The following is a 13,191-nucleotide window of genomic DNA, read 5'->3' on the forward strand; positions in this document are numbered from 1 at the left end:
ATCTTTTCACTCTCCCTGACTTTTAAGTAAAGGCAAACTAGCATCAAAATTTTACAAGAGACGCAAAAACAGAGTGAGTGAGAGAGGCAGACAGTGACAGAAAAACACAACAGGCTTAAATGAAAAGAAAACAAGTGTAACTATACCTTAATGCTGAGCTGTCGGTGTGTGGTGGGTCCACTGTCATCGCGCTTCAGCTGCTCTGGTAAATGGATGCTCTTCGATTTGAAGTTGACGTTAGTTGCATTCTCAGCCTTGGGCTTCTTCTTGCCAATTTTTAGTTTGACTTTGTGAAAATCATCTTGTCTTTTCCTCTTCTTGGTCATTTTTTTAGTACTAGCCTATATCACAAGAGAGAAAAAACAGTTTTTCTAACTTTTTGAAATGATCAAATTTTGAAATTTCAGTTTGATGTAGTATTTAACCACTGGTAAGGTCTTACATATCTGCACAGACCACACATGGAAACTAAGCTCAAACAGCCAGTTTGAAATCAGGTTTTTGTTATGTCACAAAAATCAGTGTGCTTACATATATCCGTTTTTTCAACCTACAGCAGTTTAGCCCCGCCCATTCACTATCAAGTTATAAGGACTGTTTCAGTCTGGACTGCTTTTTTAATTAGGCACAATACAGAGCAACTAATCAGAACAGAGATCAACGAACTGTATTCAATTCTAACATGAATGAAGCATTTCGTTTTTAAAATGCAAATTTTCATGCACTGTTTTTAGTAAAGAGGTCAAGCAACGAGACAACGATGTAATAGAGGGTTTGTTTTTCATTTTGGCACGTATTCTGCATGTCACCATGGAAAAGTCAAGTCATGTGCGTATTGCATTTCAAGTTTTTCCCCTGAAAGTTAGTGACTGCTTTTTAATTTGGCACGAATTCCTTTCCATACAAAATGGAATAGATCAAAAATGAAGGGGAAAATCTCTGATCCATCCCCGGTGAGGCAGGTGTGTAGCTACATGCTAAATCTAACGTTACATACACTAGCTATATAGACGAAGTTTATTCGTAAGTTAGCTAGTTAGATATTTCCTCTCTCGAAGCTACGCAAACCAATGCATCTTATCTCCACCATTAAACATTAAATATTCACCTACTCACGTGTTTTGGTATTAGGAGCAAAACCAAGCAAGGCCCAGTTTAATTTCAAATGAATTTCATCTAAATGTGTTGTCTGCGACCGATTGTTCATTAGGGGTCCTTCACGAATGCTGGACCAGTCGCACATGTGCCTGAGTGTAATATTTACTATAATGTTTTAAATGCTGACCGGGCACATATATCATTACTAAAATAATTAGTGAATATTGAGCACAGAATGATCGATATAGTTGGGGGGAAATGTTATATAAAATAATAGCGGAGATCTTTGTCTTGCTTTGATGCAAATTCAAAATAAGAGTATTGATTTGGATGACCATTTCTGTTTTGATGTTTGTCCACTGTCATACCTCTCCACATCAGAAGCTGACCAACAACAAATTAATATATACAAATAAAGAAAATCTTATGTGGAATTAAAAGAACATACATATATTAATTCTCTAATCAGACAGCAGCCATGAGACTTTAATTTTGAAAGTGCCAGATGTCAGTATTCCGCCTGCCTCCGTGATTTTGCACAGAACGGCGAATCTGTGAACGTTGTGTTTTGTCCGTTTGGAATATCATCTGATTGTTTTGGCACAAAAATTGAGGTAAAGTGTAGCACGTTGTCAGCCATGTCTTACACTGCTCACCGAAAAATATACAGCTGTAGTGTAAATCGGTAACTGTTTATGTTATATGAGGTAAATGCTAATACAATTTAAGCTAAATTGTTACGTTGACGGTAGCTTAGCTAGGTTAGCTTAGTAATGTTCGCTGTTGGTTAAGAAACAATAGAACTCAAATGGTTGTATCTCTAAATTCTAGCTACGTTTTATCTACAAGAATTTACGTAAATAAATTGGTAAAGGTTTTGCTACATAATGTCTTCCACTAGGTCATTAGCTACATTCACATTACTATGCTTGTTGCTGTTTGCAAGCGTTAGCTAGCTGTATTTGCTAACCTATCTTAGACCGTATGTGCATTCAAAACCTGACAGAATTGAATAGCTGATCGCTAACTGATTTTTTTTCAATCGAAATTTAATCGCTAAACATAAGGTTAAGAACGTGTTTTTTCCACTCTAGGGTTTCTGACAAAATGGAAGGCCCACAGAATCCTCAGAAGAAAGTGAAAAACCCTGGCATGAAGGTGAGCTAATGCTAGCTAAAGCCTTTTGTCCTTGAAGTAGGAGCTAACCTAGCTAACCTGTCGTTACTGTAGCACATTAGCTCGTGACAGTACGTTGACCCTTTAATACCTCACACAGTCCAGACAGGCTTCGGAAAAGCTGGCCACAATATACCTTTATGCTGTAACAGCAGTTCCACCCCTTGTGGGTAAATTATTGTCCTATGGATCTCATCCCGAATGTTGAGTGAGTTGGCCAAGTGACTCATCAGTTCAGTCAATAACCTGACGATTTTACCCCGTAGTATGTTGTTTGGTACTAGGTTATTTTCGGTTATGTATGGTAAGTATGATCCTGCAATATGGTTTCTTCTCTTTTGCTGTTAACTGTTTGCACACGCTGAACAGTGCGATATGATTGCTTTCCTCCAATTTTGAAATGGAGCAGTGTGTTTCTTCTTAAAGCTTATATCAACTTAATGATGTTTTAAAGAGTTCAAGAAGAAATATACATAAAGATAACTATTATCTGAAAGAAATGGTATAGGAGCTACACTACATGGCCAAAAGTATGTGAACACTCGAACATCATATTCTTATGTGCTCTTTTAACATCTCTTACCAAAACCATGGATGTTGATATGGAGGTGCCCTCTCTTTGTTGCTGTAACAGTCTTCACTCTTCTGGAAAGGCTTTCCAGTAGATTTTGCTGCAGGGATTCACTTCCATTCAGCCACATGAACAATAATGAGGTTGGGCACTGATGTTGGGTGAAAAAAATGGTTCATAGTCGTCCCATAATTCCTCTTCCACCAAACTTTACAGTTAACACTGTGTGGGCACTATAGTAGCATTCTCCTGGCATGTGACAAGCCTAAATGCATCTTTCAAAACTACCAGATGGTGAATCCTGATTCATCACTCCAGGGAATGCACTTCTAGTGCTCCAGAGTCCAGGGGTGGTGTGCTTTACACCACTCCAGCCAAGGCTTGCCATTTATTGTACACAGTGATTAGGCTTATGTGCGGCTGCTTGACCACTGCGGTTGCTTTGGAAACCCAATCTATGAAGCACCTAAAAAGTTCTTGTGTTGGTGTTTGTTCCAGAGGTAGTTATTAGAGATTGCTGTAACAAAGAATGGGTGCTCTTTATGGTTCTTGAGATGATGCCTGAAAGCCACTGAGCTTCAGTATGACAGTGTTTGAAATTGGAGATTGGAAAGCTGTATGCTTGATTTCATTGACTTAATAGCAATGGATGAGTCTGAAGTAGCCAAACAAGCTAATTAGAATTATCCATCTACTTTTGGCCATATAGTTTGTCAGAAAATTTAAAACGAATGTCTCATAGGATTACTCCTCATTAACACAAATCTATGACAATTGGTTTGCCTGTGCCCTGAGTTGTCCTCTTGCCAACTTTCCTAGTGACTTTTGTGACTTTTTTCATTTGCTGTAAACACCAGTGCATTAGCACTACAAAACTGTAAAGCTGCTGCACATATGGCACAGTTTCATGCCTGCTTTGAGCTTCAGTAAATAGTCTTTGACTGCCTCTTGCCATTTTTATGTCTCTGCCTAAACTATCCCCCAGCTGTACTGAGCAGTGGGGGAGAGATGCGTTACTTTTCTTCCAGTGCACATCTGTGGCAACCTGGGAGAGTGTCTGATTTGAAGAGGCCCTTGGGTGGCTCAAACATGCATTCCTATCCAAGGATTGTCTGCTCCTCTGCTGATGGAGAGCAACGAAGAGTTGGATGGATCATAGAGTGTGGGGTATTGTTCCCCACCTCACATACTATTCTATCTCTAACTCCTCTTTATCTCTCTTTTTCCGATGGTTTTACTTGTCATCTATGACAGAAAAAGCAGCAATTCCACAGTGGTGACATAGGTAAGTCCTGCCCTCAGCAACCAGTTCTGTTCTTTGACCTTCAGCACTTTCTGGCATTGGTGATGTCATCACCATGTGCCACCACTGGGGTCTTTCACAGCTTTGGAGCTTTACAATATAGCATGCAAGCATAGCTCCTATAGCTGTGATAGGATTTAACACCTTTTTTTTGAAGCTTGGAGATAAATTATTTTGTGTACTTCATTTATCTTCATACAATTGGTATTGGAATCTACTCTGAACAACATTAGAAACTTCAACATAATGTCCTGTATCAACTATTGTAGACTTTTTCTTGGAATAATTGGGCTGTTGCTTATTGTTTTCAGCCCAAGTCAGCTGGAGAACGATATTCAGTTTTGCAGCACATTGTAGTGAGGTACCTGACCTTGGTCATTCTCAACAACAGTCAGTTGTTGACAGTTGGCTGAATGTAGGTCATGGTTGTAAACCAGGTGGACTTGGCTTTGGATTAAATGCCCTCTTGGCTTTGAGCTTTCTTGCTAAGCCTGTTAAGTTTGGTCCATTACAACAAGAATGCTAAAACTAAGAAAAGCTTTCTATGGAAGAACATAATGTAGGGGCATAGTGTGGATCAAGCAGGCCTCATTTCCATGCAAGTCTGCCTTCATATATGGCTGGCATTAATCTATAGAGTTTAGGTGATAGATGTGACTGGGTTTGGTGGCCAAACCACTGTCCAAACAAATCACAACATTTATGAAAGCTAAGCTTAGCTTGAAGGAAAGGAAGTGCCTTACATGCCTAGAGCTCAGTTGCCCTGTGGACCACTCTGTCTATGCCTTAACACAACCTGGCAAAAAACGGAGTGTCTTGCATGTGGAAAAGAACATGACTGTTATGGTCATTTTGACTTTCAGCATGGCCAAGAAGAATAGGATCCTCTCAAATGTGCCACAGTGAGTGTTGCTTTGACCAATGAAATCCACCAGGACTCATTGGCAGCTGTGTTCTGGCAGATTATTTTGAACAGAGACTGTTAAGTTTTTACATGTTGTTCAGTGCTCAAATTCAAGACGTGGCTCATTTGTTTGACCACAGCTTTTCTATCTTGTTGTTTTAAGCCTGTTGGGATTAACAATATGCTTATTTGCTCTACTGGGCATGAGGGCACAGAGAGCGTTTAGCCCAGTTTCAGTGGATTGAAAAGATCAATGTTTTCCCTTATCTGAGGGTTCTGTAGTACCCCACTGTATGAAATTTAGACATTTCCTTCTAATTTTTCTCTCTTATGTCAGTGTTCACCAAGAATGGATCCATTCAGACTATTCCCGCCCTGAGCAAACGTCTGAAAACTGTCACAGACCCAATTATTGGTATGTAGCTCCATCTTAAAATGCACTTATTATAGAAAAATGTGAGTACTGATTGATGGATGTCTTTGTGCACAGGCTTGCAGTATGTATGGGAGTATCGCAGCCCCACCAAATCAGTGCCTCCTCATTATCAGTGTAAATTGTGCAAGGTCCAGCGGCTGCAGAATGAGATGGCAGCTCATATTACCGGATGGAAGCATTGCTTCAGATACATGGTAAGATCTATGTGTTTCATTTAATTGCAATTTATATGTCAACTGTTCTTTTCCTCTGCATTAAATCCCACAAGGTAGTTCTTGGTAGTAATTCATGCTGGTGGTTGTTGGAGAAACATATGATCAAGCATCATACCTTTACACTATACATAGCAATTCTAACAAAATACTATAAGTTAGAAGAGACACAACACTCCAGTAGTGCCACAATAAAACTGCTATCGCAAACTTTTAAGTCAAGGCTGCCCAAACTTGGTCCTGTTGGTGTGAATGTTTCATTTTGGCCACTGCAATGATATGTTTTTACAATATGTAACTCTGTATTCTTAGTTTACTTTCAAAATTGTATTTAAACAACAAAATGTGATATAAAATATTTATTTAAATTTGCTTTGAATCATACAAATAGACTTGGGCAACCTGCTTGTATGTTGTATGATTGACTGTTACGTTTTTTTTCTGCCCCACAATAGAAACGTAGTCACCCAGATAAAGTGCCTCATGATGAAGAGGCTGCAACTAAAGACCCAGCCATCAGAAAAGCCATTAAAGCATCTGCTGCTGAGGTGGAAAAAGCAGAAGGCAGAGGTCAAATCAGGGTAAGATGTATAGAATATAAAAGGCAGTACTTCTATACCCCCAGTAGGCATTCCTTACCTACATATACACATGCTCAGTAGAACATGGATAGGAAAGGCAACATATGTTTTGTGTAGAAAAACATAAGGTTACCAGATATGATTAGTGGTTAATAGTAGGGATGCACAAAAATAGTCAGAACAAAATCGCCACATTCTTGTGAAAACAAAATTGGCAGATTTGTTTTGATGTATTTCAGTATTATGACAAAAATAACCTGGCTCACTACTGTATTTAAATGGCAAATGCTAGCAAAAATGTCATAGCAAGACCCCTTGTGCTTAATAGCCAATTGCCTTGTACCTTTGATGTAGCGTTTTATTTGGTTCAGGTTATTTTAAATAGGAAACTGATTGGTTTATTTATTATTATACTCTAATTTAAAATGCTCACATGCTAAGCCCGAGTTTCTGGTTTATAAAAAAAAGTCTAAAAAAAAATCTAAATCGGCCATAAAATTTCAAACTCCATTGGCAGCATTTCCAGAGACACATGCATTCTGTGGCCAGCTTGTAGGAAACCTATCACGTAATGATTTCAGATGATATCGCTCCATGTGCTCATTCAATTACACACAATTATGTGTTCTCTCTAGGTTGTCATCAAGGAGCCTGGTGAACTTCCAGCATTTCAGAACATGAGTGAGTCCTACCTCCCTCACCTGCACTTGATGGCCGTTTATACTACACAACTTAATTAGCATACATAACTTTGCAACGATGCAGTGATTCAAATTATTTGTACTTTTTCATCTTTTATAGATTAATTTACTGGGTTCAGGACTGAGCTGCCGCTGAATGCTACAGTTCTCAGTTCACTTTATGCTGTTTGTGTGTTTTTCAGAGTCCGCGCATCCTAGTGCGGGGGGACCAGGTGCTGCAGGTCTCCTTGGGCCTGCTCCAAGAGGTCTTCATCCAGGTTAGTTTGTGCATGTTCCTATGATTTTGGAAACCTAACAAAGTCATCATGGAATTATGTAGTTTTACACATTTAGTGTCTTTGATATAGAATTATAGCATTTGGCATGCACATTTATCCAGAGCAACTCACAAAAGTGCTTTGTTTTCTTGGGGGACAAACATATCCTTATATTAGTGCAAATATGCCAGAGTATGAAGCTATGCCCACTTTATAAGCCTTATTATTCAGTTTCAGTTGTTTTGCTTTGGACTGTTCATATTCAGATTAAACTGTTCTCATTAAGCTTTATAGTCACACATCAGCTATTATCCAATGTAAGACTACGTATAAAAGTGGTTCAGATCTGATTTAAAAAGATTAGATTTTCTGGTTGAAAAATATGTGATGAGATCTGTCACATGTAAGTGGTGTACCAGTCTGAAGTAGCGCGAAGCAGGTTTTTTTTTATTTTTGCGGTTAATTTTTTGTGACGCGTTTTTAAATCTAAACCACATTCATATGTGGGCCTAGACCATATACCATTCTGATTGCATGATTGTGTGAATGATCAGATTTGTACAGCTTAAGCCGTATAATTTGAATCTTAAGGTATCTTCAAGCTAAGGCACTGCTAGAAACGAGAATCTGCTTTTATACATTCATATCAAGCTTTTCAAAGTAAACATACTAATCATGTATTAACAGTTCATGTACTTCTGTTCAGTGTTTTATAAAAGCTGTAAGCTGACCCCAGATCAAGCTTCTTACTGTGAGAAGTTTGATAAAAAAATGTTTTTTCTGTATCTTAGGTGGCCCGTTTGGTGGTGGTTTTTCTGACCCCACATTCCCTGGTGATTTCCCACCTCGGGGTGGACTGATGTCTGATTTCCCCCCAAGCATGCAAGGTGGTCTGACTGATGGTCCCATAAGAAGGGGGCCAACTGATATGGGTAGACTTCCCAGCCCTGGTCGATATGGTAATTCCATGCCAGGTCCTGACAGGCTTATGGGCAGCCCAGAGAGTATGCAGCGTTTCCCCAACAGTGGACCAATGCGCATGGGCTCAGATGGCTTTGGAATGGGCCCACGCAATGAGGGCATGGGCAGACCTTTTCTCAGTGACCTCCCTATGAACAGCGGCGGTGACAGAATGATGGGAGGACCCAAATCACCAGAGCCCAGCAACACGCTTGCAACACTTCTCAGATATCTGGTACAATTTTTTTATGTTTTATGTTATGGACAATTTAAAAGTTACAGTGTCTGATGAAGCTGCCAAACTGCAATTTTGTCCAGTAGCTGATGCTAAGGAGCTACGGTAGTACTGGTAATATGTTACATTTTCAAGAGGCACTTGGTAATGCTCAGTACTGTTTTTTCCAGCCTGATACACAGTTTGACAGCATTAAACTTTGGGATTTATTCAGTTTTGCATATGTATTTTTAGGACACTTTCCGTATTGAAAATGAAGATGATGCTCAAATTGTGCTGAAGGTCACACAGAAGCTCACAGATGTCTTAATGGAATACCGCCTCCGGAGCATCTCTTCGGTAATAACCTCAACAGTGACATGAGCACAGTTCAGTAAAATAGTGAAGTTTTCCCTTTAAGTGAGACAAAAAATAAACAAAATATCAGATGTAAACTACTGTAGCAAAACATGCACAATTATGCATTATTAGAATAAGTAAAACTTATTTGACAAGTTCTCTAACAGACAGTGGTCACTAAAGGAGTGGTAGAGTAACTATTACTTAATGATTTGCTTTTGTGACCGTTTATCCTTCTCCCAGAGATTTTAACTTTATCCATTTATTAATTGAATGTCATTTGGGATCATTTCAAGTGGTCTATCATACATAAAAGTTTTCATTCTTATTCCTGAGAGTTTGGTATTTTTAGCAGAGATGCAATGATGTGAATTTTGACTTTGAACAGCTGTATGTAAACAGTTAATTTTTCTTTTAAAAAGAGTTTCAAAAAGTTTGCTGTGTATCTGTACAACGAGGCTTTGTAATCTGCTGTGTTGGCCATAAAATCAGATGCAAGTATTGACCCACTTCTGCTTGGAACAATTACCAGTAATCATGCATCATGAGTAATGGTATTGCTCTATTGATTGGTGTAACACCAATCAAGTTTGCCTACACTGAATTCCTTTTAATTGCTCTTTAAAATCCTTTGAATTCCTCTCTTTGCTTGTAAAATGTTTTCTAGGTGCCCAGTTCTGCCCCATCAAGTTCTCTAGGAAACATAAACTACTCTTCACGCCTGCCGCCAAATGGCAACAACAGATTCTCTGGGAGCATGACGGGTAAAACAGCTGCACAAACATTACTTGCATAACTGCTCATACACTCAGCTACTCCGTCATGTTCAGCTTGTGTTTGTGAAGGTTGTCAACCATGACTGAGCACAAAAGTAGTAAATATACTCAAGGACCCTAAAAAGGAATTGAAGACTTAAACAGAGGAACTTTATAAGAACATCCAAGCAAATCTATAATGACTGCACTGGTTCATTACTTTAACTCCTTGCAACAAATGGAACATTCTTGACATGGGGACATGCAACAGTGTGTTTTGATTTACACAGCTGGCATAAGAGTACATAATCACATGCTCTTGTCTTCTTCTTATAGGCCCTTCAAGATTCTACAACTGAGCAGCTCAAGTGGTCATGCCTGTTTGTGGCTCTCTGCATGTGTTCCCATTCCACATTCACCAAACCTGTTCATGTACTTTTCAGTACAAATTTTAATTTCTTTTTTTAGGACCAAATTACCTACCAGCCTCTGAATTAAGCTTTTATGTTTACTGTCCTCACTTCTCCTGGAACTATTCAAACACCATTTATCGGGATGATGCAGGAATTTACTGACTTTATTGATTGGTTATAAAATTACTTAAAGGTTATAATGTATATTTGTAAGGTGTTTTGAAGATGTTTTCTACAGTGATCTCAATAAAAATTTAAAATAATCTTTCCTGTGTGGTGTCATGGCTCATACTGAATGCAGCATTTTGGCATAGAGTCAGAGCATTCTGTATAGTTGAGATTTACTGAACAGTTGTACATGTAGAAATCACCTCACATCCTGCTTTACCTCAACCAGTTGCCTCAGCCTTGATATGCAAATTAGTCAGTTCTGTAGTTACTTTTGCATGAATGTATGTGACTCAACAGGATGTTGATGAGACAGGATGAGCTCTGAGCTGCAGAGCAGGCTTAGATAGGAGTAACTATTACTTAATGATTTGCTTTTGTGACAGTTTATCCTTCTGGAGATTTTAACTTATCCATTATTAATTGAATGTCATTTGGGATCATTTCAAGTGGTCCATCATATATCGAAGTTTTCATTCTTATTCCTGAGAGTTTGGTAGTTTGCTTAGTAACAAACATCCAAAATCAGCCTTTCTGTAAATCATTAGTGGGTTATTAGCTTTTCATCTTCAAAAAAGCATCAATACTTATTGACATGCTATTACACCTGTTGAAAAATTTGTTTAGGGAAACAGCTATTTGTCAACAGGCTCATTGTGTTACTGGTCAAGATTGAACAGCAGGTTCTTAATATCAGGAAAGTTTATTAAACAAATGTACAACTATTAACACTACGTAATAAACAAAGAGGGAAGTTGTAGAGTAATATGGTCTGAAGCTATTACACTGGCAATCACTGCAATTTTTTTCCCACCTGCCCAACAAGTCTGGGATGGATTCTGTATTTCCCATGTAAGATGACATTTCTTTTGTATATTTACATTTGAACAGATGCAATGTAATCCAAGTAGGGTGCATTGTATGCATCTGTAAGTCATATGTACAGATCACTATTAAGCCAGGCAAAATTTTGGCTGCCCTCCTGCAAAGACAATGTAATGTGAAATGTTCTGAAGGCTCTTGGTTCAATGTGTTTCCTGCAGGATACTTCTCATCTGCTGTGGGGAAATGCAGGTAAGCAATATTTTTTGTCCCAAGAAGATGTCCCCATGTAGACTGTGAGCTTCTTTGGCGGTCTGTTCACAACTAAATTCAACAAGTGCCTCCCCAGTGCCATTCCCATTGCCATCCTTAAGCAGCATAATGTCATCTTCACTGATGTGGAACAAACAGAAAAAGTCCTTTACTTCAATTTTCCTCACGTCAGCTGGGAAGTTTCGTGCATAAATACAAGACGGAGCAGTCCAGTCTTTTTCTGGAAGATGTGATCTCTTTGTTTCTTTAAGTCTTTCCTTGTACATTAACTCTTTCATTTTATCCCTAGTGATTGATGACACAACAAGTGTTTTTGAGCCATTAGGGCTACCATCCATGTTCATAGCTGAAGCATAATCTTCTGGATGTGTAAATATGATGAAAGCAGTGGATGTTCGTTCTCCCCACTTGTTTAGCAGATGGATGATTTTGTTGTTTGGAAGGTGAAAACAAGAAAACAGTTCCTTTATCTCAGTTTTGGTAGTCCTGGAAGAAAGGTTCTTTACCATTACGCAGTACTCTGTAGTCAGGGGAGGAGAGTCAAAGCGGTATCGCTTTGGAGATCTTGATAGTGACCGGTCTTCTGGCACTCTTTTGACCGGGGAGGTCTGAAACAAATGTCCATCAGGAGAGATTCTGTCAGGTTCCGAGGACATGGAACACTGGCCATATTCGTACAGCTTCGTTGCATATATCCACATCCTCTCATGCGCCATCCTGATCTCCACACAGGAGTCCTCCAGGGTCCTGTGGCTGTACTTCAGACCCTCCTCAGCCTCTTCCAAACTAGCCACCTTCACTAGGCAGCAATAGTCCCGGCCTAGAAAAACACTGGGTATGACCTCTAGCACAGACAGGCCCTCAAGGATCCGGTGCACCTCATTTTTGGTCACATGGTTAGGAAGTCCATAAAGACGAAGATAACCCGGCTCATGAGACTTGATCTCTCTTCTACTGCTCTCAGGCTCTCCAATATGTACGATCATCGGCTGTGCGATGCTTTGCTTTCCTTTGTTAATATGGCGTGTTTGGTCCATTCCTTGTATCATTTGGTTTCCAGACTGATGTGGCCGGGGCGAAGCTGGTAGCTGATGGGTGCTAGCTGGAAGCGACTGGCTTTGGCTTTCTTGGCTGTTTGACTGAATTCCTTGAAAGGCAGCCATTATTCCCAGTAATAGAGCAGTCCCCAATTCTGGCAATGCCGCTGCCTGCGGGTCTGCCACAACCTTTTCCACATCTGGCTTCTTTCTTTCCATCTGTGCAGCCTTCTTGTCCACAACCGAGCGTTTCCTTTTCCTTAATCGTGACTCGATTTTACGCTTAAACTCTGCTAAGCTGCTAACATGAAGGGTGATCGATGATCCTTTAAGTAGTTCTCCATTACGTTCCATAGCCAGCTGGCCATCTTTCTCTGTAGTAAATATGATAAAGGCTTCCCCTCTCCTGCCTCCAATGATATGCACACCGCCTTCAGGAATGTGTAGGCCATGAAAGAATGCGCGAATGTCCTCAGAGCCTGCTTCAGCGTTCAGGCCCAACAGACGCCGCACTGTCACCATGGCGGGAACTGCCTCGCTGAACACGTGATACCTGCTGAGAAAAAAACGACACAAAAAATAAAACTGAGAAAACTTAAATACAAAAAAACGCCCCGTTACAGTTTTATGTAGCGTACGAGGACGTAAAGCCCTGTTTTTCTGCATCACAGTCGGAGAAAACCGAACGCAACCCCCAAAAGTCTCTCTCTCTCGCTCTCTCTGCTTTGTTCTGCAGCTGGCCGGAGTTGAAGTAGCAGGCTTCTCTCTCACAGAAATGAAGGAGGAAAAAAAGTTTTACTCCCATGTCCACCACAATGAACTTACCTTTCACGTTTTCGTGAAAGACGAGACTGACTTTAAATCACGGCTTTACTGGAAATATTTGTTTACTTCTACACCGTCACCACGATCCTCAACCAAACGCCTCGTGCTGCGGAGAGAGACAGAAG

At 39.8% G+C, this 13,191-nt stretch overlaps 3 protein-coding genes across 7 annotated transcripts in view; 1 reads left to right on the top strand and 2 right to left on the bottom strand.

The window, feature by feature from the left end:
- The window catches only part of tex10 (testis expressed 10), a 64,283-nt gene extending 61,791 nt beyond the window's left edge, over positions 1 to 2,492 (bottom strand). Inside the window, exons 1-2 of one of the 4 annotated variants that reach the window (XM_036558037.1) lie at positions 2,411 to 2,492; positions 147 to 341 (exon numbers count right to left, since the gene is read on the bottom strand). In XM_036558037.1, coding sequence (XP_036413930.1) covers positions 147 to 326 — 180 coding nt within the window. In that variant the 5' untranslated portion in view covers positions 327 to 341; positions 2,411 to 2,492. Of the gene's footprint in view, positions 1 to 146; positions 342 to 1,112; positions 1,346 to 2,410 lie in introns of those variants that run through there. The other 3 variants (XM_036558034.1, XM_036558036.1, XM_036558035.1) reach the window with 3 other exon arrangements.
- Positions 1,606 to 10,204, top strand: si:ch211-197h24.6. Its single transcript, XM_036558043.1, has 12 exons — positions 1,606 to 1,712; positions 2,193 to 2,256; positions 4,100 to 4,130; positions 5,390 to 5,467; positions 5,543 to 5,682; positions 6,156 to 6,281; positions 6,917 to 6,962; positions 7,165 to 7,239; positions 8,031 to 8,434; positions 8,669 to 8,773; positions 9,441 to 9,537; positions 9,865 to 10,204. Exons 2-12 carry the CDS (start codon positions 2,206 to 2,208, stop codon positions 9,885 to 9,887), a joined length of 1,176 nt encoding a protein of 391 aa, XP_036413936.1. The 5' UTR covers positions 1,606 to 1,712; positions 2,193 to 2,205; the 3' UTR covers positions 9,888 to 10,204.
- Positions 10,205 to 10,806: 602 nt separating this feature from the next.
- Positions 10,807 to 13,191, bottom strand: rbm12ba (RNA binding motif protein 12Ba). Of its 2 annotated transcripts, none has more exons than XM_036558040.1 (2): positions 13,067 to 13,191; positions 10,807 to 12,794 (listed from the first exon to the last, which is right to left on the bottom strand). In XM_036558040.1, exon 2 carries the CDS (start codon positions 12,761 to 12,763, stop codon positions 11,135 to 11,137), a length of 1,629 nt encoding a protein of 542 aa, XP_036413933.1. In that variant the 5' UTR covers positions 12,764 to 12,794; positions 13,067 to 13,191; the 3' UTR covers positions 10,807 to 11,134. The 2 variants fall into 2 exon arrangements, with proteins under 2 accessions (XP_036413933.1, XP_036413931.1); XM_036558038.1 differs by having other exon boundaries at positions 10,814 to 12,797.

The sequence above is a fragment of the Colossoma macropomum genome, unplaced genomic scaffold, assembly GCF_904425465.1.
Source record: "Colossoma macropomum unplaced genomic scaffold, Colossoma_macropomum, whole genome shotgun sequence".
NCBI lineage: Eukaryota > Metazoa > Chordata > Actinopteri > Characiformes > Serrasalmidae > Colossoma > Colossoma macropomum.